The sequence below is a fragment of the Ochlerotatus camptorhynchus genome, unplaced genomic scaffold, assembly GCF_037179485.1.
Source record: "Ochlerotatus camptorhynchus isolate MF236.1 unplaced genomic scaffold, CSIRO-AGI_Acam_v1.1 ptg000242l, whole genome shotgun sequence".
Classification (NCBI taxonomy): domain Eukaryota; kingdom Metazoa; phylum Arthropoda; class Insecta; order Diptera; family Culicidae; genus Ochlerotatus; species Ochlerotatus camptorhynchus.
Window position 1 is genome coordinate 645,605 of NW_027040732.1, and position 23,851 is coordinate 669,455.

A 23,851-nucleotide genomic window follows, 5' to 3' on the forward strand; every position below is an offset into this window, starting at 1 on the left:
TTTGGAGCACTATGGGAAGCGGTAATCAACTCTGCACAGAAGCACTTCGTTCAAGTATTGGGAGACCTAATTCGACATTTAACAGTCGACGGCATGGAAACACTCTTCGTGCAGATCGAAGCCTGTCTCAATTCACGACCACTTACCAAACTTTCCGAGAATCCGACGGATCTCCAAGTTCTCACACCGGGTCACTTTCTGATCCAGAAGTCTGGAAACGCTGGAAATATTCAGTAATATCTCGCATCGCTACAACCACGCAGCAAGTGCTGCAACCCACCTGTACCACTTCAAAAGAACCAGCTCGTCGTCATCATAGATGAGAACCAGCCACCGATGCGCTGGACTACAGCACGAATCCAAGAGCTGCATCCAGGAAAGGACGGTATAGTGCGAGTGGTCACTTTGCAATTTACAACAGGATTCCTCACCCGTCCTACAGCGAAAATCTGCCTGCTACCAATACCACCATCAATCAACAATCACCCATTATCAGCAGCAGCACCGCAACCACGGTCGAGCTAGCGGTTTCCCTAGTGTATGAATTTGGCCAACAGCATGGTTTCTGCAGAACAGCCCAACCAAACTCTTCAAAGTCGCTGGGAACAAAATGAACTCAAGACCCTTAATGCGAAGTATCCAGCGATGACGCCAAGTCTGCCGGGGGTAGGACGCACTGGAGATTATCAGCAGACAAGGCCCTCAAACAGCAGGGTCCAGGTAAGAACATGTCCAAAACATTTACTTTTTTTGGAAAATCCTACCGGGTCGCCGAGTTCTTCTACGAATCTTAGCGTCGAGTATCTCCAGAAATTGTAATTTCTGCCGGGGGCAGGATGTTCGGGAACGATGAAGATCTACCATCACGCTACCTAGGTGTCACACGGAGGAAGCAATTGCCTATAGCTAACCATTGGTCACTCACCGCAAACCACTACCACCGTTCATCAATCACGTACTTCGTTGTCTACCTACACGCATGTAGGCGAGTCTGTGGTACTGTTTAAAGCTTCGATGTTTGAGTCAGTACATGCAAGACTACACGACGGTATCATCCACCGTTTGACGCGCGCGGTCGGATGATTGGTATATCATTTGAAACTGCTTGTGATGTGATTAGATTAAGATTCAAACTAAAGTTAAGTCCAAATAGTTTTTTCGTTACGTTAAATAAAGTGTTGTTTGATGTGATCGCGGTTTCAGGTGGATCGCGAAACAGTTTGGAATCGACAATTCGACCGTGTCCCGTGTGGTTAAATCGTTCAAGGAGATCCGGATGACCCAGCGGCGAGCTGGCAGTGGAAGAAAAGCGAAGACGACCGACCCCATGAACGCAAAAAGTGAGGAATTACTTCAAGCTCAATCCGAGACTTTCCATTCGGGACATGGCCAAGAAGGTCAATTTTTCCGTCTGGTTCGTCCAGCAGACAATGGAGCCGGTCGGACTTCAAGTCTTCAAGTTAAGGAAGGCGTCTAACCGAACCGATAAACAGAATACGATGCCTTTACGCGAAACCGGTGATGGAGTGGTACGAAGCCAAAGATGTCGTTTTTGTGCCGAAGGAGGCAATTCCGCCAAATTCGCCAGAACTTCACCCAATAGAAAAATTCTGGGCGATTATGAAAGGGAAGCTCCAGAAAACAGGGGAGGTCTTCAAAAACGACAAGGATTTGAAGAAAGAGTGGATTAAAGTGTGTAAGAAAGATGGCGCAAGTGTTGCACAGGATTTGATGGGTTGCGTTAAGTCCAAGGTGCGGGCATTTAGCCTAGGAGTGGAGATTAAGTAAACCAACTTTGCAAAAACATCGCTAATATGTGTTTATTTATTACCTGAGAGTTTTAAAAATATCCGACTCAAAATAAGTTTTTGGTGATCATTTTTGTCTGTAGCAGTTTTTTCGAGTACAGTCTTTACTAAAAATTTAATACAGTTTTGGCATGTACCAATCATGGCCTATGTGATTTAAATAAGTAGGCCCAAAAATTACTACCATTGCGTACATGAGATTGTCCATAACTGGCTCACTTACCTTATCTGAGAATCGTTCTTTCAGATACCATACACTTATGGCACTCAAATCTGCTAGAGCTTTAGTGATCGTTGTCGTTTACAGTGAAATACATTGATTACTTATCCTCCACCATGAGTCACTTCTTGAGTTTCTAACGCATTAATACTCGACTGACTCTAAATGTATAGTACTCGGTCAGTTAAGATTTAATAAAACACAATGAAGAGTTACCTTATTGTATCAAGACTGCTCAAAGTATTTAGTTTGCAGAACACTAGGTTTAAGAATCAACTGCACATATCTTCCATGAATTATAACTCTCCTGAATTTGTAATCTATTAATGATCTAGTAATTCCAGCAAGCTTTATTAGACTGCCATCAATCATCTCATACAGGAATCTCCATAGTTTTTCCAAAACCCAGACTACAATTTAGGATTACAGCAAAAGCGCACCAACAACCCCAATAGATTACACATTAGCCCTGCAATCAACTTTATCTTAGTGTTTGCCGTTTGGATATTACCGCACCACTGGCTGACAGGCGTTATCGCATTCTTGCTTGTTTCTTATCTCTTTTCCCAACAGCCTATTTTTGGCAGCTCGAATCGAAAGGTAATCAACCTGCAACAGTGCTTGTTCAAAACTCGTCGCAATCACCTCGAATCGTGCCAGAATGTCGCCACTAAAGCGCCTCCCGGGAGTCGCACTCCTTCTTCTAATTCTAAGCCACGACTTAGAGTCCGCCGTCATCGTCGCACGCCAAGATTCCCCTGCACCTCTGGACACGGTCGTCAACATCAACGGTTTGGGTTTGGTTAGAGGTGGGCTAGGCCATACGGCTCGTACCAATCAGACCATCATCCAGTTCTACAACATCCCCTACGCGGAGGCTCCCATCGGGTCACGACGATTCAAGGCTCCGGTGAAGGCGAACCCATGGGACGACGTTCGGGACGTGAGTGCTCCGGGTCGGGAATGTCCCCAACCTGTCGAAGGTATGAATCAGGTCGATGAAAACTGCCTCTCGTTATCGGTGTTTACCAAAAATGTGAGTTACGTCATTACTGAATTGGAGCGTAGTTCTAACAAAATTCATAATTACAGACAACAGGCAACTTACCTGTCATGGTTTACATCCACGGTGGATCGCTATACCTTGGAGCAGCAGTACAGCACCCTCCGAATTATCTGATGGAACGAGACGTCATCCTTGTCGTAATCCAGTATCGCCTTGGACCTTTGGGTTTTCTGTCGACCTTAAGCGAAGTCATTCCAGGGAACGCTGGAATGCTGGACATGATCATGGCCCTGGAATGGGTTCAGGATCACATTGTCCAATTCGGAGGCAATCCGGAGCGAGTGACGGTTTTTGGACAGTCCGCTGGAGCCGCTGCCATTTCGGCAATGCTGTACAGTCCACTAGTTTCGCAGAAACTATTCAGTCAAGTTATTTTACAATCCGGTGGATCAATGGCAACTTGGGCGGTCGATCCCAATCCAGTGGCGAACGCAATAGATATAGCAAAGTACGCTGGGTGCAATGAGAATGCACCTTTGGTACAGATCGAACAGTGCTTGATGGCAGTGGGTGTGGAGGATTTGGTTAAAGCCTTACCGCTGCATGCTGCTAGCCAGTACACGACAAGTGGGATGGACAACATCGGAGGGTGTGGATTGGTCATTGGAGGACCGTCGGGTTTCCTACAGAGGAAACCCTTGGAATATGTCCGCCGTGGTGAAGTTCGTCGAGACGTTCGAATGATGGGAGGAGTTACCCAACAGGATGGTTCATTCGTAGTCAATGGCATCTACGACGGATTGATGGCCATGAAAATGATCAACGATTCCAAGTTCATCCAGTATGATCTTCTCGATATGATCAATCGCTACACCGGCCTAGAAGACTACTCGGGAGCTCTGTCGGCATTTGAAATTGAAGCCTTATTCAGCGCCGACGATCTCAAGAGTGGGAATTTTACCCAGATGGTCAACGGGCTGATTGATGTGAGTCGATCGATTAGCAATGATTTCCGATTATCTTCGAATACGGATAATAGTAATTGTTTTTATTTAGGTTGCCGGTGCCATCGTTATCAAAGCTCCCCTGCTGAGAGATATCCAGACAAATGTGCGATACAGCGAGGAGGGAACCTATCTGTATTCGTTCGATTACGTCGGGGAGCATACACGATTCGGCTACGGGGATGATACTTCACACTATCCGTATGGGGGTGGTATTCACCACTCGAATGATAACATCTATCTGTTCCCCTTTCCGGACTTTGCCGCAGAATTGAATGTGGCCGATACGAAAATGTCGGAAACGATGGTTGATTTGTGGACTTCGTTTGCCATCGATGGGGTTCCCAAGTCGAAAAGCGTTCCGGACTGGAAGCCGGTTAACAGTAAGACCTGGTGTATTCGGGTGTAAAAAATCGATTTGACTCATCTAATTTTCAATGATTACAGGTGTGGTGGGCCCCTACATGCACATCAACGTGCCAGCCAGCATGGGTCAAAATTTTTATCGGGAGTTTTCGGTGACGGCTACGGCTAAGTCAAGTGCTTTCGGAGTGGACTATACCCTACTGTCATTGGTGTCCATTTTAGCAATAGTTTTGCAATGGAACTAACCAGCTTGAACTATCAATTCATCCAAACTAACAATAATCGATAAGAATATGTATGTGTGTTATTGTCAAATATATTCAAACAAAATTCACTCTTGAACTACTTAGGTTGCAATCATAATCTGAAAGGGACTTCTATACCATATAAGAATCATTGAAAAGAATACCGCAAATCGTAAGAAACAGTGTTCAAGGTATTTAATTAGTAATAAAAACTAGGGCTACACATTTTGAGGAACTTTATTCAGTGTCAGATTAATCGCTTTGAACTTCTGAAAATATCTGCAACGAAAGTATGCATAGACAAAAATAATCGTCAACAAATCATAGCAGATCAATTCAGCAGTTGTGCGGCCATTATAGGTCAGATTCGATTATCCGCAGTTGACTTTTCTCACTTCCATCGGCGACTTCTCGTAAACAACACAATCATCCGAATAAACATGACAGAGACCTATTGCTCTAAAACCCATCATCTTAAAAAGGCTTGAATTTGTAATGGCAACACTCATCGATTTCTAGCCTCTACAAGTCATTTCCATTCCAAAAATACCCATACTAAAGAGTATTAAGCAGTTTTTCGAAAACTGGAAGCCACCATCTTCGACTTCAAAATGTTGTGAATATTCAATTTCTGGTCTCTGCAGGTATTTGACAGTTTATCCGGTCTCTACTGGTCGTTTACGTTTCGAAAATACCCATATTGTTGCGTATTTGACAGTTTTTCAAAAACTGGAAGCCGCCATCTTGGATTCCAAAATGGTGCCAATCATCTATTTCCCAACAAACATTGAAAGCTGAATAAAAGCTTATTCAGGTAAAAATATGCATCTGCAGAAAAAAATATAGCTTATTGGGTTCCGCCTTCTACTCGTCGTTTTCGTTCTGAAATTATCCATACTGTAGGGTCACTTCCATTCCAAAAATACCCATATTGTAAAGTATTTGACAGTTTTTCAAAAACCAGAAACCACCATTATGGATTACAAAATGGCGTTAATCATCGATTTCCGGTCTTTAATCGTCGTTTCCGCTCCGAAAAAACCCATATTGTTTTTTTTTGGGGAACACCCCTCACCATCCCTCTCCAAAGGGGGAGTTTGGTAAAGAGAGATGAAAAAACCGATTTGTACCTTCCTTAAAAGTTGTCCTAGCTCGCTTGTCTAATATCTATATACAATCTTCACACTGCCGTACTCTAACGGAACTATCAACTCTATGCTTTCATCTACTCCCTCTATCGTATAAAAATTACCACTACAGTCTGTTATTTGAAATTAGCATCTTCAACTATATAAACCATATTGTTTGTTATTTAACAGTGTTTTTTAAAACCGGTGGCGAACATCTTGGTTTTTTTTTAGAAATTCGGGATCCAAAATGGTGTCATTAATCGATTTTAGTAGTTTCCGTTCCGAAAATACCGATACCGGAGAACTTCAAGATTTGGGCGCGATTTCTTTTGTAAAAAACACGTCAATCGCCGATTTCTCGCGAATAAAAGCTCAATCTCGGGATCAAATTACACCACATCATAGACGAATCATTCCTTTACCTGTTTGTGTTGTTAATTTTCTAGGCTGAGCTTTTATTCGCGAGAAAATGTCAATTGAAGCGTTTTTTACAAATGCAATTACGCCCAAATCTTAAATCACTACGGAATATTGTAACATCTGCTCATGCATTCGTGTATTTACAAAATGTTAGTGTAAAGTATGTTTTATTTTGGGGTGTTAGTGTTAATTGCTAGCTTCACACTTAGCTTCTTTACTGCTCCGGTCCAGATTTCATCGCTTTTCTGCTACTGCTGCATCTTCTTTTCCTTGCTTCGTTCCACTACATATTCATTAAATCAGATTTGTGTAAGTGCAAGATTTATTGTTTTCTTCTCTATTTCATTAATGTCTTCACCATCATATTATCTTCAACTTACTTCCTCTCAGCCTGCTGCTAATTCCCTTCGTCATCTCATATTTCCTGCTTCTTGTATTCCCATCCGCTTTCATATTCTTTTCCTCTCCAACAGCTTCTGCTTCCCCTCCATCATCCTTTCATTTCCAGCTTCTTGGATTTCCATCCTCTTCAATCTTCTTCTGATTTTCATTTTTCGATTTTCCGCTTAATTTGATATCCGGTTTCACCTTCTTTATCGCCATCCTCTTGATCCGTGCTTGCGCCTGTATCCACCTTTCCGTCTTCTTTCGCCCCCTTGCTTCACCCTCTACTTCTTCCTTTGCATAAACTTCCTCGATTCTTAATCTCTATCTTCATCTGCTTTCTTCGCATCATCTTTTGTCATCATCATCAGCTTCCATTTCTGCCCTTAGGCAGCGGCAACTCTTCTCCTTCATCTTCTTGATTTTCTTTCGTTCTTCGCTTGATCTACTGCCGCGCTTTCTTCATCTTGTTCTCCATTCATGTCTTCTTCTGCTCCCACTTTGTATATTTCTTCTCCATCCTCTGTTTTCTTCTGTTGTCCTTAACGTCCTCTGAATCCGCTTCTCTCTTTTCCTCGTTTTCGCAATGTTCGATAGATATTTGCTTCATGCAGGAACTTCAGAAACCGCTTTTTACTGTCATCATCGTTGCATAGTGCCATGTGAAGACTAGTTGGGCTGATCCCATGTTTCGTTCTGATTACTTCAAATTTCATGCAATGTAGACTTACGCCGGACATCCATAACCGTTCCACAGTATTCGCTTGCCGGTGGCGATGATTTCTTTAATAGAAGTTCGCGTGTCAGCCTGGTATGGCCGATGTGCAGACGAGTGAGTACTCGCTGGTCGGCAGAACTGTTCTGATCGATCCACTTTTTCGTGTCGCGTTTTATCTCCTTCAGCTTGACTTCTGTTAGTTGCGCCCATCGTGCCTCCCTCTGTTGACGAACGGCTTGGTTCATTGCCTTAATGGCATCTTTCCCTGGAATACCGATATGTTGAGTGGTGGATCATTTCGTGCTTCTCTGGCGAGTCAGACCGCTTCTTCGTTGCCACGGATGCCGGCGTGGCCGGGAACCCAACACAAGTGAATCGGACGGTTTCGAAGCAGATATTCAATTTCTTGGATCCAGGGATGCAGCGATTTGCCGCTCTCTATTGCTGAAAGACAGCTAGCCGAAACGGGCAGAATGATCAGGTCATTTATTGTACTCGCCCCGTTGACAGCCGATTTGATCGTATAGGCCTCCGTCGAAAAAACGCTACATCGTGATGGAAGGACTATTGCTCTCTGCATACTGCCGCTGATTACTCCTGCTCCTACTCTGTCCTCACACCTAGAACCGTCGGTATAGATAGCCGTATCAAGGTGAAACCGGCCAGCAATTTCTTATACGATGGGACGCACTGTATCTGGGAGATCTCCAGCTTTACAATACGTCGATTGGCGCGACGTGCCGGTACAATGATGGTCGGCAAATTTATATCAACCTTCGCCAGACGATCGGATACACAAAGCAAGACTGGAAGGTCGACATTTCTATGATCCTTCTCCAGCAAACGAATGGCAACTCGAACTGTCGCTTGAAAAACCAAGAGATCGAACGGTACTGTGCCCGTTTCAGCCATGATTGCTGGAATCGGGTTGGTGACGTACACATCCGAGACAAACCGGACCATCCGGTTGTAGATGGGTGCGAGAGTTTACACAACCGTATCCTTCGCTCTGCTGACGAGTCCGATGCCGTAGAGAAAACGTGACGTAACGATTGCCGATCCGATGCACAGAAGAGACTTGCGTTACCCTTGTAGAAGTTTAGGCCCAATCATTTGAAGAATTCGCCGCCTTGAATCGCATGTAGTTTTCACAATCTTACAATACTGCTTGAATGTCAGTGACCGGTCGAGGGTGACACTGATGACTTTCAAACGATTCGTCTTCGGTACTGCTACACGATAGATGCAGATGATTATTTTGCTTTCGAGGATCGATTCTGATTTTGACAATTTTGGGTTGGATAATCAAGCATTGATGAATATCAACAAACGCAATTCATCTCTGACTAACCTTGAAAAGGAACGTTTTTTAAGAGCATTTTTGTTCATTGTCAAATCAATTGTTTCATAATGTTCATTATAACAAGACAGTATAACAAGATTCACGAACGAATTAAAAATAACTTTATTGTAATAAAAGAACAATTACAAAACGTGTGAATCAATTTGCTATCGCAATTATGTAATGATCATGATGACGCCGTCTCTCGGTCCGGTCCCCAACGTTCGTGCTGGCATCTGTCAGGCTGACATCTGTCAGCTGATGAGCTCTGGTGGTGAAGTCGGTGGGGGGCCTCTCAACAGTTAATATAAAACATATTTCTGTTTATTAAGGAACGAGTGGGAGCATAAAAATTTAGATTTTCTAAAATCTCTGTGGCATTCACTCTATGTGCTACAACATCGTTTATAAAAGCTATCATTGCAAACTGCCTTCGCTTTTCAAGTGCATCCAAATTGATCAACATACATCGAGACTCAAAATATGGTAAGGGTAAACTCGTCCAGCCTAACTTTCTTAGAGCAAATAATAGAAACAGTTTTTGAACTGATTCAATGCGCTTTATATGAGTATCTTGATATGGAGTCCAGACTATACTACAGTACTCAAGAAGGGGCCTAACATATGCAACGTATAATGTTTTGATTGTGTATGGATCATTGAAATGAAAGCTAAACCTTTTAATAAACCCTAGTATGTTACTTGCCCTGTAGATAATGTTATTATAATGTTCAACAAAGCTTAATTTTGAATCTAGTATAACACCTATATCTCTAACTTGATTGCACCTTTCTATTCTGTTTTGTCCTATTGTTACATGTTCTTACCTAATAATTTACTTTCTTGTAAATGAAATGAAATTACATTTCTTCACATTAAGCTTTAATAAACTTTTTATGCACCAAGTGTAAAAGTTATCAATTTCTTGTTGAAATACTATAAGATCAGACGCTTCACGAATTTCCAGAAAAGTTTAAGTCGTCTGCATATATTGAGACATTCAGGATATTCAATATGTGCTCAACGCCATTGCTATTTGTTAACAGTAATGGGCCAAGATGGGAACCTTGTGGCACACCAGATGTTACATTGACTACTGACGACAAATCTCCTTCAAATCTAACTCTTTGTGTCCTACCGGTCAAGTTTGACTGAATCCGCTTTAATAAATCAAGACCAACAATTGAAATGGCCTTAACTCCATTTTGTAAACAAACCTTGTAAGGCCATTTTCTCGCGAACCGAAACCTTCATTCGCAAACCTAAACCACAATCAGGTAGAGGAGAATTTCCCCTACCTGTTCATTATGTTGGTTTGCCTTTGCGGACTTCGGTTCGCGAGAAAATCGCCTTACAAGGTTTGTTTACAAGATGGAGTTAAGGCCATTTCTATTGTTGGTCTTGAAATGTTGGCAAAAACCTGACTTAGATAATATGAATAGCAAAAGAGGGATATCAACTCTATCAAACGCTTTACTGAAGTCAGTAGGGTAGAGAACTGCTTCGGCCTAATCGCCCATTTTGGGCCTATCGAGCAGAAAACTTCAAATAAATCCAGAGTTGATTAAAATGATTTCAGAGTTAACCAGTTAATTATGCGTTTGGTACGATACTTTAGTTAATAACCTACCGAACGAAGTCAACACGCGTGGTATGAAAGTTTGCACCTATTATTCCCAAAAACAAAAGAAGCGCTCCGACCGAATCCATTTTTATCTTCATCCGATAGGCCGAAGTGAATTCATTGACGTTTCAATGGCGTTTCAATGCGTTAGGCCGAGTTTAAAATCCGTAGGCCGAGTTTGGCGTCAAGAAGCAGTGTTGGACTTTTGACAATATCACAACGATTGGTTCCTCGTAGGTAAATAAATTTGGAAGCCATCAGTGATAATAACATTCTGTTTGGTGCTAAACTGATCTAGTTTAAGAAAGATTAAGTGCGGGTTGTGCTTAATAGGCCGGAAATGGGGTAGTTAACCCTATATAGTGCCTCAACCAGTGTTGGCAAAATCAGAAATCAATTGATATTTTTCCGCTCTCATGCGCTCGCATTATCACGCGTGATATTGGAACAAAATATTATGCTTGATATTGATTTTACAAGCTCCTTTGATATTGCGAGACTATTCACAACGTGCAAAAATCAAGCTGAGAGTTGACTCGACACAAAAATGATTCCATTGCACATCATTTTTTTAGAAAGAGAAAGCATAGTTTGCTATCTCTTTTTAATCTTCACCGATGGCAGACGCGAAGGGACTGCTGCAAGCCGTTATGGAAGTTTCGGTTGCATTCGGGAGTAAAGCAAAAATCATTAAACTCAATCTCACCACAGTTTGGTGAGATTTGCAGTTGGTGAGTTTTGTTAGCTTGATATTCCGAGCTGCGATATCACAGCTTGCAAAATCAACCGCAGTTGTTTGCGTGTTGATTTTTGTCTACGAAAATCAAGCGTGATCAACATAATGTCCCTTACCGATTGCGTTGATAGAAAATGTTACTAAATTCAACAAATTAGTAGTCGTTGAACGTTAATAAAACCATGCTGCTTGCTTGTGATTAAATACTTAACTTGTGCGAAACATTTTGGTTTATTATAGATTCATATAGATATAGATTTTTTTCTTCTACTTTTGAAAATTGGAATCAAAAACGATTCCTTCCAAATTGACGGTAGAAAACAGGATTCGAGAGAAGAGTTCAACAGCCAAAACCATGGCTTTACTATCTCCTGCGATACTGATTTCAAGCATACTGGTGGCAATCCATCTGGTCCTGCACCCTTTGATGCATCCAATGTATTTAGAGAATGTAAGATTTCGTTGAGGGTTACATTATTAACTACAATATCTCTCATTGGCTCAGGAAGGTATGAGAAATACTTGTAATCCCAGTTTTGGTCATCATGACTTGTGTAAATATCCTGAAAAAATCAGCAAATAAGTTACTGATCTCGCTAGTCGTTTTTCCTGTTTTTTTGTATAGGTAAATTTTAGACGGATAATTATTTGACTTCTGTTTGTCTCTAACAAAGTTAAAAAAATGATTTTGGGTCTGTTTTAATGTTGTCTTCACCCTGAGTGTTATACCGTTCGTATGCGTTTTTTTTTTATTTCACAGTTCAAATGATCGCATATGTTCAAATAAATTGTGAGGCTACTATTATTTTGTTCTCTTTAAAAGGCTTTATGAGCCTTTTGTTTTCTATTTTTGAGATTATTTATTTGCCTATAACGGCACCGGTGGTGTAGTGGTAAGCGTGATTACCTCTCACCCCAGAAGGCCTGGGTTCAATCCCAGTCGACGCCGCCGGGATGTTCTGAGGCATAACATCTCTGATCACGCCTTCCTTCTGATGGGAAGTAAAGCCGTTGGTCCCCGGTTCACGAGTTGATGGGTCGATAGGTAGGGTCCAGGTGTGGGAGCTGCCTTCCTGGCACGTCGGTAGCATTGGTGCTCAGCACGGAAAACAAGATCGACGGAAAAACAAACCAAAGGAAAAAAAAAAAAATATTTGCCTACTGTACCATGCTGGAGTTTTAGATTTCTTTGATTTTTTCCTTAGCTTTTTCGGTACTCTCGTCTCTACTACATCGTATACAATTTCAAAGAACATATCTACAGCTTGCTCTGGGCTCGAATTTCTAATCAAACTTTTCCAGTCAATAGAATTTAAATTGTTTTTGATAAGCTCATTGTTTGCATGTCTAAAGTCAAAATAGCTTTCCAACGAATCGCCATCCAACATTGTGGTGTTATCGTGTATAAATACGGAGAATTCAATTGCATTATGAAATATTTAATTTTTCCATAGAGGTGCAGAAATCATCGGTCATATTCGTAAATAATAAATCTAAATAACAATTGTTATGATTTCTGACATAATTGACTTGATAAAGTCCAATCTCTGTACTTTTGTCAAATAAAGAATGAAGCGTTTCGTTGTCTCCAACAGTTGGTATCAAAACAGATTCATTTTCGTTGTCAACAATAAAATGTGCTGCTCGTTGATTAAAGTCACCGTAAAAATGTACATTTGCTTCAGGCTCACATTTAGAAATAATAGGGTTAACTACCCCATTTCCGGCCTCTTAAGCACAACCCGCACTTAATCTTTCTTAATCTAGATCAGTTTAAAACCAAACAGAATGTTATTATCACTGATGGCTTCCAAATGTATTTACCTTTCCGTACGTACCATAAGATTTGAAAACGAGAAACCAATCGTTGAGATATTGTCAAAAGTCCAACACTGCTTCTTGAAGTTTTCTGCTCGATAGGCCCAAAATGGGCGATTAGGCCGAAGTAGTTCTCTACCTAGTATCAGAAATACTAAAAAACAATTCATATGATTCTTCTCTGGCACTTTCAGGAGGAAAATACACTGTCGCAAAGATATGAATTTGATTTTTTCAATAAAACATTTGACCCAAACATGATCAAACTCCTTACACTTGCTTGATTCAATCTTTTCCGATTCATAGTCGGTACACACTGCGATTAGTACACCTCCACCAGACTTTTTTTTTTGTTTATTAATTTATTTGATAAGGCTCAACCGAATTAACTTTACAGAGCCGAGGATTCTTGGTCACTATACAAAACATCTTAAAAATATAGTCAAAAGGTACAACACAATAAACACTTTATCTTCCGCTATCCAAAAAGCCTCCTCCATCAGAACTGGAGCCGCTTCCAGTAGTTTCATTGTATGGCAAATTGTTGTATGCCAACGAGAGTCAGAGCACGTCCATTGCAGCAATGGACACAAAACGTGGTCAGCACTCACACACTCATCACGAAACAGTTGCTTTCCAAAGTCGACGACGCATCGACCGAAAGAACTGCTGATGAAGAACAATAAGGAGGACCACACAATGGTTGCTACCGAGAAAACAGACGATCGCGTAGCACACATCGAGAGTGGCCTGCTTTTGTCGACAGCCGAGTGAACACTGACCCCCACCAGACTTTTTGTTGGATAACGTTTTGTCACGATCACCCCTAAACACATTAAAGCGAAACTTCTTTACTATTTACGCTGGCATCCCAACTTGTTTCTAACACTATCCGTTTCAAGCCATTGGTAATTGAATGGCACACTTTAAAAAAATCACAATTTTCGGTTTAAATACAGAAATTTTTAATATGTGTCCATAGCATACTATAATTTTTAACAAATATTTCAGCATGTTAAAAATCACAATCTAATAAGGTTTTTTCACGTTTTTTTACATGGTACATGGAAATAAATATAAAGACACATAAAAAAGCATTGCGCCTACCAAATATAAGAATCAGAGGAATTCTAAACCATGTATTTTTGGAAGCCACATTATCATGCTACAATATCACCCATAGAAATAACCAATTGCATTATGTACGCAGGGGAAATAAATGGAAATGTGATTTTCTCCTTCGGAAATAAATATAAAGACGCCATACAAAAATGTATGGGAAATTGGTCATTTTCGAAACATTACTAAGCATGTCAACAATTCTTGTAGCACCAAAATAACCAAAGAGTTAGTTAAAGTAATAATTAAACTTAATTTCTGAAACGTTTTAAGCAGATCCAATCGCTAGAAGTTATCGAAAATTACAAAAAATCATTGGTTGATCAGCGATGATTAATTAGGTGATACATACATTTAGGCGTTTTCTGAGTTAGAATGTGTCTTGAGATGTTCAAACAAATTAATAGGAAGATGACCTGTGTTTATTTAGTTACACTAAAACTGATATCTAGTAAAAGTGAGGGGGTGACGGGCCTACGCGCTCTTCCCATCTTCCTATTAATTTGTTTGAACATTTCAAGACAAATTCTAACTCGGAAAACGCCTAAATGTATGAACTGATGTCTGCGACAGGTTGAAAGGCCGCAGAATATCAGTGTCCAGCCAGCTAAACCTCCTGCACTTTTTAGTTTTTGAGCATGAGCATGAGCATGATTGACCGCCCACGGTTGCTACTCTGTTATTGCCAGACCAGCTGTTATTACACAGAGAACCAAAAGACGATGCTTGGGACTAGCAATCATCCTCAATGTGTAAAAACTGGTGATCTCAAACTAGGCAATACCAGCGCCGGCCGCGCCCGAACACAGGTCAAGAAAGGAAGGGGTAGGAATGTGTTGACGTGACACTCGCTTTGGTGGAAGCCGAGAACACCTCTGAACTTCCACGAGGAATCACTGGGATATTGGGTAATAGGGTAGGGTTTGCAGCAGGGTTCGTTTTGGTAAACGATGAGCTGAATTTATGTCCTAACAATCATATAACGCGAAGGAGCTTGGGATTGAACCCACGGTCTTCTGCTCAGTAAGCAAAAACGTTTGCCACTAGGCAGACGAGCTCCTTTTTAAGCATCGAGTTGCTGTTATTACCATGTAGTCATGTTAACAAATAAAACGATTGACGAATCTTGAATGTGGATGGGCTTGAGATTAGACTCATGATGTTCTGCTCAGTAAGCAAAACCGGTTGTTCTAAGGCCACCGAGCCCCTCATATCACATTATAGCGTTACACCGACGACAACGAAAAGTTTTACAAAATACACGATAAACAAGCGATCTTACCATACATTTTTAATACGAAAGGACCTGGGACCGCGTTTTTCTGCTCAGTAAGCAAGCCACTGCAACCGACGATCTTTGAAATCCTTGAACTAAAAGCTATGAAAGAGGCCTTCATTAAGATCCATTTTCACGCGACGTTAAATGTTTCGATTTTCTCTTTACGCATGGTTCAGGTAATCATAACAAGGTATGGCCGACGTGACGATTGTTTAAGACCTGGTTAAACAAGCTATTCAAATGAAATTACGTTCTCGAATTTCACTTGGCATGTAATGAACAACAGAGATACGCGACAATTCATATTTTCAGTGGTTGGTGGTTGATTTTAAATATACTAACGGTACTGCCTACGACAACGACAACAGCGAATTTGTAGCTTACCATTTGTCTAGGATAAACACCTTTGCCCGGCACCTCCGCTGGTTCTTCATGTCCGCTATCTGTTACTGTTTCCAAAATATCTAATAGCAATTACCTTTGTTGTAATACTGCCTGTATTGCCATGGTCATCTGGGAGGAAGGTCGCATGTAGTGCTTTCCCCAGGAACCGTTCACGGCCACCAGCTACTGCCCGTCCAGTCTTGGGCGTATCCAGCGAGGCATCCTTCAGATTACTTATAATCTCCGACACTCAATGCAAATCGCAGGCACACTTACGCTAGTTACAAAAAAAACACACCCGTACAAAGAAACGGATCACATAAACGTCACTCTCGCGAAAACACACCCGTCGTCGTAGAACGGCTTTCTGGATCTTTAGTTGCCTCTGTGATATACTTACTTGCGGCATACTATTTTGGGAGTGTATATGAGCGTGTACCATGTACGGTAGCTCATCTCTCATCGTGGGACATAGTAGACAAATTAGAGAGAAAACAAGGAGGTATGAGTATTAGTTATATGTAAACAAACAAAACAAAAGAAGAGAAGACGAAAGAAGAGCAGAAAAATAAAACGGGGATAAAGTAGATAACAAAGAAAAGAAACGTAGGCAGATTATTAGAAAAGGCATTATCCGAGACTCAGCAATCAAATGTCACTCCCGCCGAGATCTCAGCGAAACCCTCCCCGCCGAGACCCGCACAGCCGAGCTCGGTAGAAAAAACTAAGTGTTTAGATAGATTAGTAGGAAAATAAATAAAACTACTTTATGACTCAAAGTGCAATGAATGAGCGTTAGTTTCGGGATCATTTCAGTGTTAGAGTTATGTTAGTTTTGATCCGTAATCAGCCCTGCCGGCCAACATTAGTTGCAGGCAGTGGTTGTTAGATCATGCGGCACTGTAACTACTACTATTTTAGAGGTATGATTCGTCAAGTTTATACAACTCAATGTTTCAATTGAGGCAAACTATCTATCTTACTATTACAAAAGCAAACCTAAGCTTACAATTATATGCAAATGCAAAATGAAACTTGACAAATCATCGTCAATCCCGTCAATCCCGAGGGGGGCGACACATCTACATCTCAATGCTAGATACTCAACAAATTTCACATTAGCGAATCAATATTCGAAAAATCTTCTTTCATTTCTTTAATATACTTGCATCGTACATAATCTTTTTGAAGAAAATCTTCAGAATCGTAATCAATCTTCTTTGTATCTACTCAGCGTGCGCGCAGCTTACCACATCAAAACACAAATTTTCATGCATCGTAGATAGAGTCACCCCCCTCGGTCAATCTTCTTATTCCAGGGCAGGGCCTGACGATTTGAATCTAATTTTGATCAGTGAACGGACACCATATGGTACATTTTCTCACCATGAACCTATCATTTCCAGCCTATCTGAACTATTTATTAAATGGAAGCCATAACATGGGTTACGCTCCCCCTAAGCGGGCCCTCCGCATCCTGTCTCTGTCTTATCTCAAATACAAAATGCCAATGGTATGAATGTATCTCTATATAACTTGGAAATGACGTACAATCAAATAAAACCGTAACCCACTCACTTGGCCAGGCTTCAGAATCGTCCAGTGGGCAGTGCGCTCTACACTCCAAGTTCGCTTTTTTTTCAAATTTACCGCAAATTTGATATTTTACCCATTGAGTGTTGATTAATCACAATGAAACATTGTGACTGAGGTTGAGGTTACTAGTGTATTAAATAATCTAGGTCCTATTTAGGATTATATCTGAAAAATCCAAATCTGGCCAACGCCCACCCTAAACCTAAACCTGTTCTAATCCACCTGAAATGACTAACGAATGGAAGACTTTGACTACCCAGCCATGCAATAGTCTCATTCCGTGCCATATGGCAACTTGATGATTCCCCATTGCAGACGTCAACGAAATGACGTCATCGAGCTATCGATCAACTACCCTGGTTATCGCCTGGTACCTTATAGCACGATGCTAGGAGGCGAACCGGAAGAATCGATGAGCTACCTCCCCCCTCCTGCACTTTTTAATTTTTCTCGTTAAACACCTTCTTTCAACAAGTTGGTAAATTTTAGCCTTGAGCAGAAAGACGCTTAACACTTTTTTCGGAGAATTTATGATCCTGTTTCACGTGATGGTTCTTCTCTATGCCTGTACAGATAAATTAGTACTTCTATTTATTTTCTCTACTGCACTAAGTCAAACAAGTAGAAAAAAGAAGGGATTTCGGTTACGTGAACTGAAAATTTTGATTGAACTTTTAGGCATTCCTAGAAACTAGTGTAATTTCATGTTTTTCTGGTAGTCCTTCGAAAATGTCGAACAGCAGACCTGCAACCAGCAAGTGTAACCCAAGAACCAAAAGCGGTAATAATACACAATTAAATTTTTCAACTATAGATCAAGGTTTCGACCATCTCAGATGAATTAATTTATCAGGAAAAGTGAAAAAGTGTTCCACTTCCAATGTCTCACGGCGAAAAATTCTGCTCACAACACTCTTTTTGACGTTCTCATATTCACCACCAGGGGTTGAATCGATCGCTTAGTTTCTATTAGGCTCTGAACCATTTGGTGGATTATTTAAACTTTTGGTTAAAATTTGACAGATGAAAAGTTATCGATTAACCCTGCTATCCGAGCGTGGTTACTTCTGACAGACAAGAAGTTAAATTTTGACAACTGTGACTGAGTTCTTCTCGAAAACCGGTCGATCGACAGCACAGGGATTTTCGAACATAGAAAATAACTTTCGAAATGTCACTTTTAACCATGAGTTAAAATTAACTCGGCAAATGGTTCACAGCCTTAAAAAGGCGTTTTGCGATTGGCATCTTGCAGTGAACCTTTTCCAAGCTTTCGCCACCTACATTTCGAAGTGAGAACTACTAGAAGGAGGATAGTTTCCAAATTTTCCAAGTAAAACAGACGCTTTTTGGGGCAAATCGGTCCATAAAGAAAAACTAATAATTTCCCGTGGAAACTTTTGCTTGAATCGTGTAAGAAAACGTGTTTGAAAACTATTTGTTATTATTTCGGTATGGATCGGAGATGTTTTCATGACAAATTATGCATAACAAGTTTGCACCCACAGGGAGAGGTTACCTCCTGCGCAGCTGCATTTTTCAGAAAATGGTAAATATGTGCGATTTTCACTAAGATGAAAGTGGAAATTAAGTGAATTTACTTAGGAAAGGTTGTATCATGCTGGTGGTAATAGAGAATTGGTTGTATAGGACGCCAATAAATGTTCATTTTGGCCTTTTTTAAGCAAACATATTGATACTCACAATTTTCGACGGAAAACGCACCGGAACTTGATTTACTCAACACGCACCATGCTATAAAATGGTGCTAGATGGTCTTCAAAGTGATAACAAGATGACAAATCATCTTTATTTTGATTAATTGAGCAATTTACTTCTGTTTACCATCATATTTACGATGCAGCATTGATGGGGCCGTGAAATGAAATGAATATATCTTGAAAAGTTCACCTAGAAAAGTCAAAGATGCGCATCAGTCTGATCGTAAAAACGTTTTCTTCTTCAATTCGAATGTTATATTGGAAGGATTTCACGCAGGCTTGATGAAAGTTATGATTTAATGCTAATTTTCACGAATTTTATATACAGTCTGTCAACATTATCATCATCATGCAGTGGCGACATCTGCGTTGAGCTTTTGCGGCAATGTTCCAATAGCAAGATTCTTACTTGTTTGTGATTGCTCCGATTGTGAATCATTACCACTTTATACGCAACAGAAACACTTTAGAAAACAGTGACACATCCAAGCGCGCATCATGCCTGTAATATTTTTTGCTTTCGAGCGAAATAGTTTCCAATATACCACCGGTATCAGTAGGATGCAAATCTCTTGATTTGCGGAGCTGGTGCTCAACATAATCTTAATAAGCATAGAAGTTAATATGGGAAAAACATTCACTCTCTCTAAAGAATTATTCCAACACCCCAGCCACTGGAAATGCAACGTATCGAAATCATTGCTAAACGTAATAAAATGTGCCGTCTTCTTTGGCCAATGCAACACGCATTCTATTCAGAAAATTACGTTGGACTAATCATTACTTTCCTATTTTATAGCGTAGGAAGTATTTGTCAACGCCGGTGAAAGCAAACGCAAACGGAAGTAGCCCAAGCTGAATGATGACGATGAGTGATGACACCGCTTCGTGTTTTGATTTGCACTGTACTGTCCGCTCAGTTGTGTGGGTTCGTACATGTTGTGAGTGTTTTCTTCCAACGCTGCAGTTCAACGTTGTCTCGTCACAAACCGTTTGGCGCTGTTATCTGTCTCTTTAAATTCCAAAGAGTGAAGGGGGTCTGCTTTAATGGTAGCCTGATATGCGACAACTTCAATACCGGGGAATTCGGGAAGATTCACTCTATAGAAGGAATGGCACTTTTTGATTATCAAAAGTACCCCTCCTCCACGTGAATACTCACGATCCAATCAAATAATGTTAAATGAGCCATGTTTCACAGAGGGCAAATGGGCGTGTGGTTCTGAATATGGCAATGAGTGTGCAAAATGTTACACAATTGCATTGCGAATGCCACTTTGACTTGTTTCGTCTACCAACGACTGTCTGATGATAGTATTGGTGAATCAGCAATGCTACATCGACATGTTTCGTCTAGAGACGATTCTCTGGTGACTGTGTTGGGGAAGCATCAATTTCATGTACGCAATTGGTGGATTTGTTAGCTATTTAGACGCTTTTGGACAATAATGCTTGACATTTACCACTTTTCAATAGCCTCTTGTTGAAAATCAAGACTCGAGAGCTTTGTTATCGATACGTAGAAATATTTCTGATCGATTGGTGATAAAATTATTGAAATTGGTCCAGGGGCAGCTGAGTTATTAATGCTCAAAATCTTTCATAATTTCGTTACATATAACAATAAAAAACAACAACATATAAAAAACAGCTTTGCGTTTTTTATCAGTTACATTTCGATCTGACATCCTGTACCATACCACGAAAAGGTTATCCACCCACGTTATGGGTTAGTCAAGACAATGTACTGAGAAACGCGCAGGAGAAAGAAAAGCAATGTATTAACATGTTTAATTTTAGCAGAGAAAAGCGACGATTACACTGACACAAAATTTCAGTTTGAATACAGTCCGAGCTACGATGTGAACAGATTTAGAATAATTTGAATTTTTGTTGTCATCTAGAACTTTTGTTAAGCAGGATTTGATTTACGTAGAGCCTAAATTGGCATTTATTGCGACATTTGCTCAAAATCTCTGACAGAAGTTCATCTCAAAATTTGACTCAACTTAGTTATTAATTGTTCCGATAAAACACAGCCCAGTCCCATTCCTATAGATACAACACTCACATTATTCAAGAAATAAGAAACTCAGCTTCGACGCAAAGCCGACAATCACAACAGCGAAAATTGATCCAATCGATCCGGTCATTCGACTTCCAGCTCCGTACGTCCTGTACTTGTCCGCAGTGGCTGTGAATTCGTTGAGATAGTTATTTCTCTGCTCACTCTTGGTGTTGATCTTCAGGTATGGTCCAAAAAGCCCTTAAACAGTAGCAAATGCTGTTAAAATTTACTGTCACCGAGAAACCGACAATACACTTACGATCCGCCGGTGGCCAGAATGAGACATCCTTCGCACTGGGGACCCCTCGAATGGCAAACGACGTCCATAGTTGAACCATGGTCTTCGCCATCTTGATATCATCCGCATTCAACTCCTCCCTCGGGAACAAATACTGGAGATCTTCGGCATGGTGAACCGCTCCTTTATGCGGGAATGGCACATTTAGGTTCTTCTTCGTCAACGCACTGGAATAGTCGAAACTGTAAAGGTACACGTTGCCTGGATTCACACGGGAAAAGGCATGGATCTCCGTCACTACGGGGGCCTTTATTCCATGCTTGCCGCAAATCTAATAGGATGAGTCAATGATTAATACCCCAATCTGAGTAACTTGAAATGCTTAATAATCTCACATCAGTCAAACTTGCCACAAGATCCTCCCATCGCAGCTGATCGATTTCTCGCATCAGGAAGTTATCGCCAAGGGCATACGCCTCCAAGGATCCATCGTGATTAGTATGACCAAACTTTCCATGCAGTGTGCGAACGTAGTGCAGCAATTCGTGGGAACTGTTCAGTGACTTGAGAAGTTGTGGTTGCAGTTGGTGCAGCTCGTCCAGCAGAAATAACCCATCCTGCGAAGTTGTGCCAGCCATGACGGCAATGTCTTTGTTGGAGCTTTCAAGGTAATTTATGGGATGCTGGGGAAACAACTCCGAGGGACCTCCGACTACAATGCCTGTTCCGGCTACATACGGATATCCACGGTTCGTAACGGTTTCCGATCGATGAGCTGCGAATGCTTCCAGGAGACTTCTTACGGAGGCTCCACGAAAACACTGTTCCATGCTGGTTCCCGTACAGCCCAAGCGTCTAACGATATCGTTGGTTCCATCCAGAGGTTCATCGCTTATAGCCCACGGAGCAAACACCGATCCGGATTGAAGAATCGCTTTCTGGAACAAAGGCACCATGCGACTTTGGACCAAGGGGCTGTGAAGCATTACGGAAACGGCAGCCGCTCCAGCAGATTCACCAAAGATCGTCACCTGAGAGCTGTTTCCACCAAAGTACCCTATGTACTGTTGAACCCAGTCCAATGCAGCTATAACGTCCAGCATTCCAACATTTCCAGGAATATCAGCGTTCATGGCACTTAGGAACCCGAGCGGTCCCAACCGGTATTGAATCACGACCAACACTATGTCCGATTCCAGAAGAAAGTCCGGTTTGTAATCATCAGCACCCCCCGCGAAAAACCAACCTCCATGAATGTACACCATCACCGGGTGAACGGTATCTAACTGAAAAGTGCAAACCGATTAATCATCGCTCTGATATGAAGCACTTGATGTCGTAACCTACACTGTTGGAATACACTGATAAGGTGAGGCAGTCTTCGTTGTCAACGTTGTCCGAAGTTAGCTGCGGACATCGAATGCCGGGCTTCGATGCATCCTTGGTACCACTCCAGGCACCGACCTTCACTGTAGGTCTAAACCGCAAATCTCCAATCGGGGCTTGACCATACGGAATACCTTGAAAGCTGTAGATCGTCCTGTTCGTCCATGATGTATGTCCAACCGATCCCTGAACGTTTCCCAGCCCTTGGATGTTAACGATCGGCGTAGAGTGTTGTCCATAGCAGGTAATTACGCTGGAAACGATCAATATCACAATGGATGTCGACCACATTTCAATAGGTTTGGAGAAGAACAGCAACGATGAATAACTGAACTGAAACAAACAACGACAAACAGCCTTTTGAACAGAGAACAACTCGTCGGGTACTATTTTTATCATTTCGCTATTAACTACTATTATTCGTTCGTTATGGTGGTGGTGGAAGCGGTTGTTGTGGTTGTCCACCTGTTGGCCGGCATTATCAGATTTTTGACTTTGGGATAGTGTTTGATTTGTTTGTTCTTCGATTCCGTATGCACTGATAGTACAGGGTGTGGGATATTTTTCGAGATAAAATGAGAGTCTTCTGCAGTGCTGTCTTATCATCTCAGATTATAACGAATATGTTACAGACACGGGACAAATTGTAAAAATGTAGTTCGAGATATACAAGATAGCAAAGCTTGTAAGCCTCAGCTTATCCAATCCTACAGTCAATCAGTTTGAAGATAACATTTACGGTGGAAAGCTACTACCGCTATTATTCTTGGATTAAATCTTGATCTCTTGACTGCTTTGGCATCAGACTGAATCAACACGACTCTGAGCAATCATTTTGCAGATCACCAAAACAAGGTAGGTCTTACAATTTAATCCGAGTTGGAACTTATCGCTACTAGCGATTAGAGCTATATTTACGGAGATAAATCGATTTAAAGGTTAAGAAGACCCACTAGCCGACAAATAAAGGTTTATGAAATATTTTATACTGGGAAATCATCTAAACACCCCTCAAATCGCGATAAGAGCTACATTTACGGAGATAAATCGATTTAAAGGTTTGGAAGACCCACCAGGCGACAAATAAAGGTTTATGAAATATTTTATACTGGGAAATCCGGGTATGAAAATTTCGATCATCTAAACACCCCTCAAGTCGCGATTAGAGCTATATTTATTGTTTATTGTTTATGAGTCAACAGGTAAAATGTTTACCCCAATGACACCTGTTCTACAACT

General features: G+C 41.1%; 2 protein-coding genes across 2 annotated transcripts in view; one reads left to right on the forward strand and one right to left on the reverse strand.

The window, feature by feature from the left end:
* LOC135704503 (uncharacterized) overlaps window positions 1-22,994 on the reverse strand; it is a 65,946-nt gene extending 42,952 nt beyond the window's left edge. The window contains exons 1-4 of the mRNA XM_065225985.1: window positions 22,574-22,994; window positions 21,622-22,512; window positions 21,248-21,557; window positions 21,008-21,186 (exon numbers count right to left, since the gene is read on the reverse strand). Of these exons, the coding sequence (XP_065082057.1) occupies window positions 21,008-21,186; window positions 21,248-21,557; window positions 21,622-22,512; window positions 22,574-22,903 (1,710 nt within the window). The 5' untranslated portion in view covers window positions 22,904-22,994. The remainder of the gene's footprint in view (window positions 1-21,007; window positions 21,187-21,247; window positions 21,558-21,621; window positions 22,513-22,573) is intronic.
* LOC135704481 (glutactin-like) lies at window positions 2,675-4,696 on the forward strand. Its single transcript, XM_065225965.1, has 4 exons — window positions 2,675-3,064; window positions 3,121-4,020; window positions 4,091-4,421; window positions 4,486-4,696. Exons 1-4 carry the CDS (start codon window positions 2,690-2,692, stop codon window positions 4,647-4,649), a joined length of 1,770 nt encoding a protein of 589 aa, XP_065082037.1. The 5' UTR covers window positions 2,675-2,689; the 3' UTR covers window positions 4,650-4,696.
* Window positions 22,995-23,851: the final 857 nt, after the last annotated feature.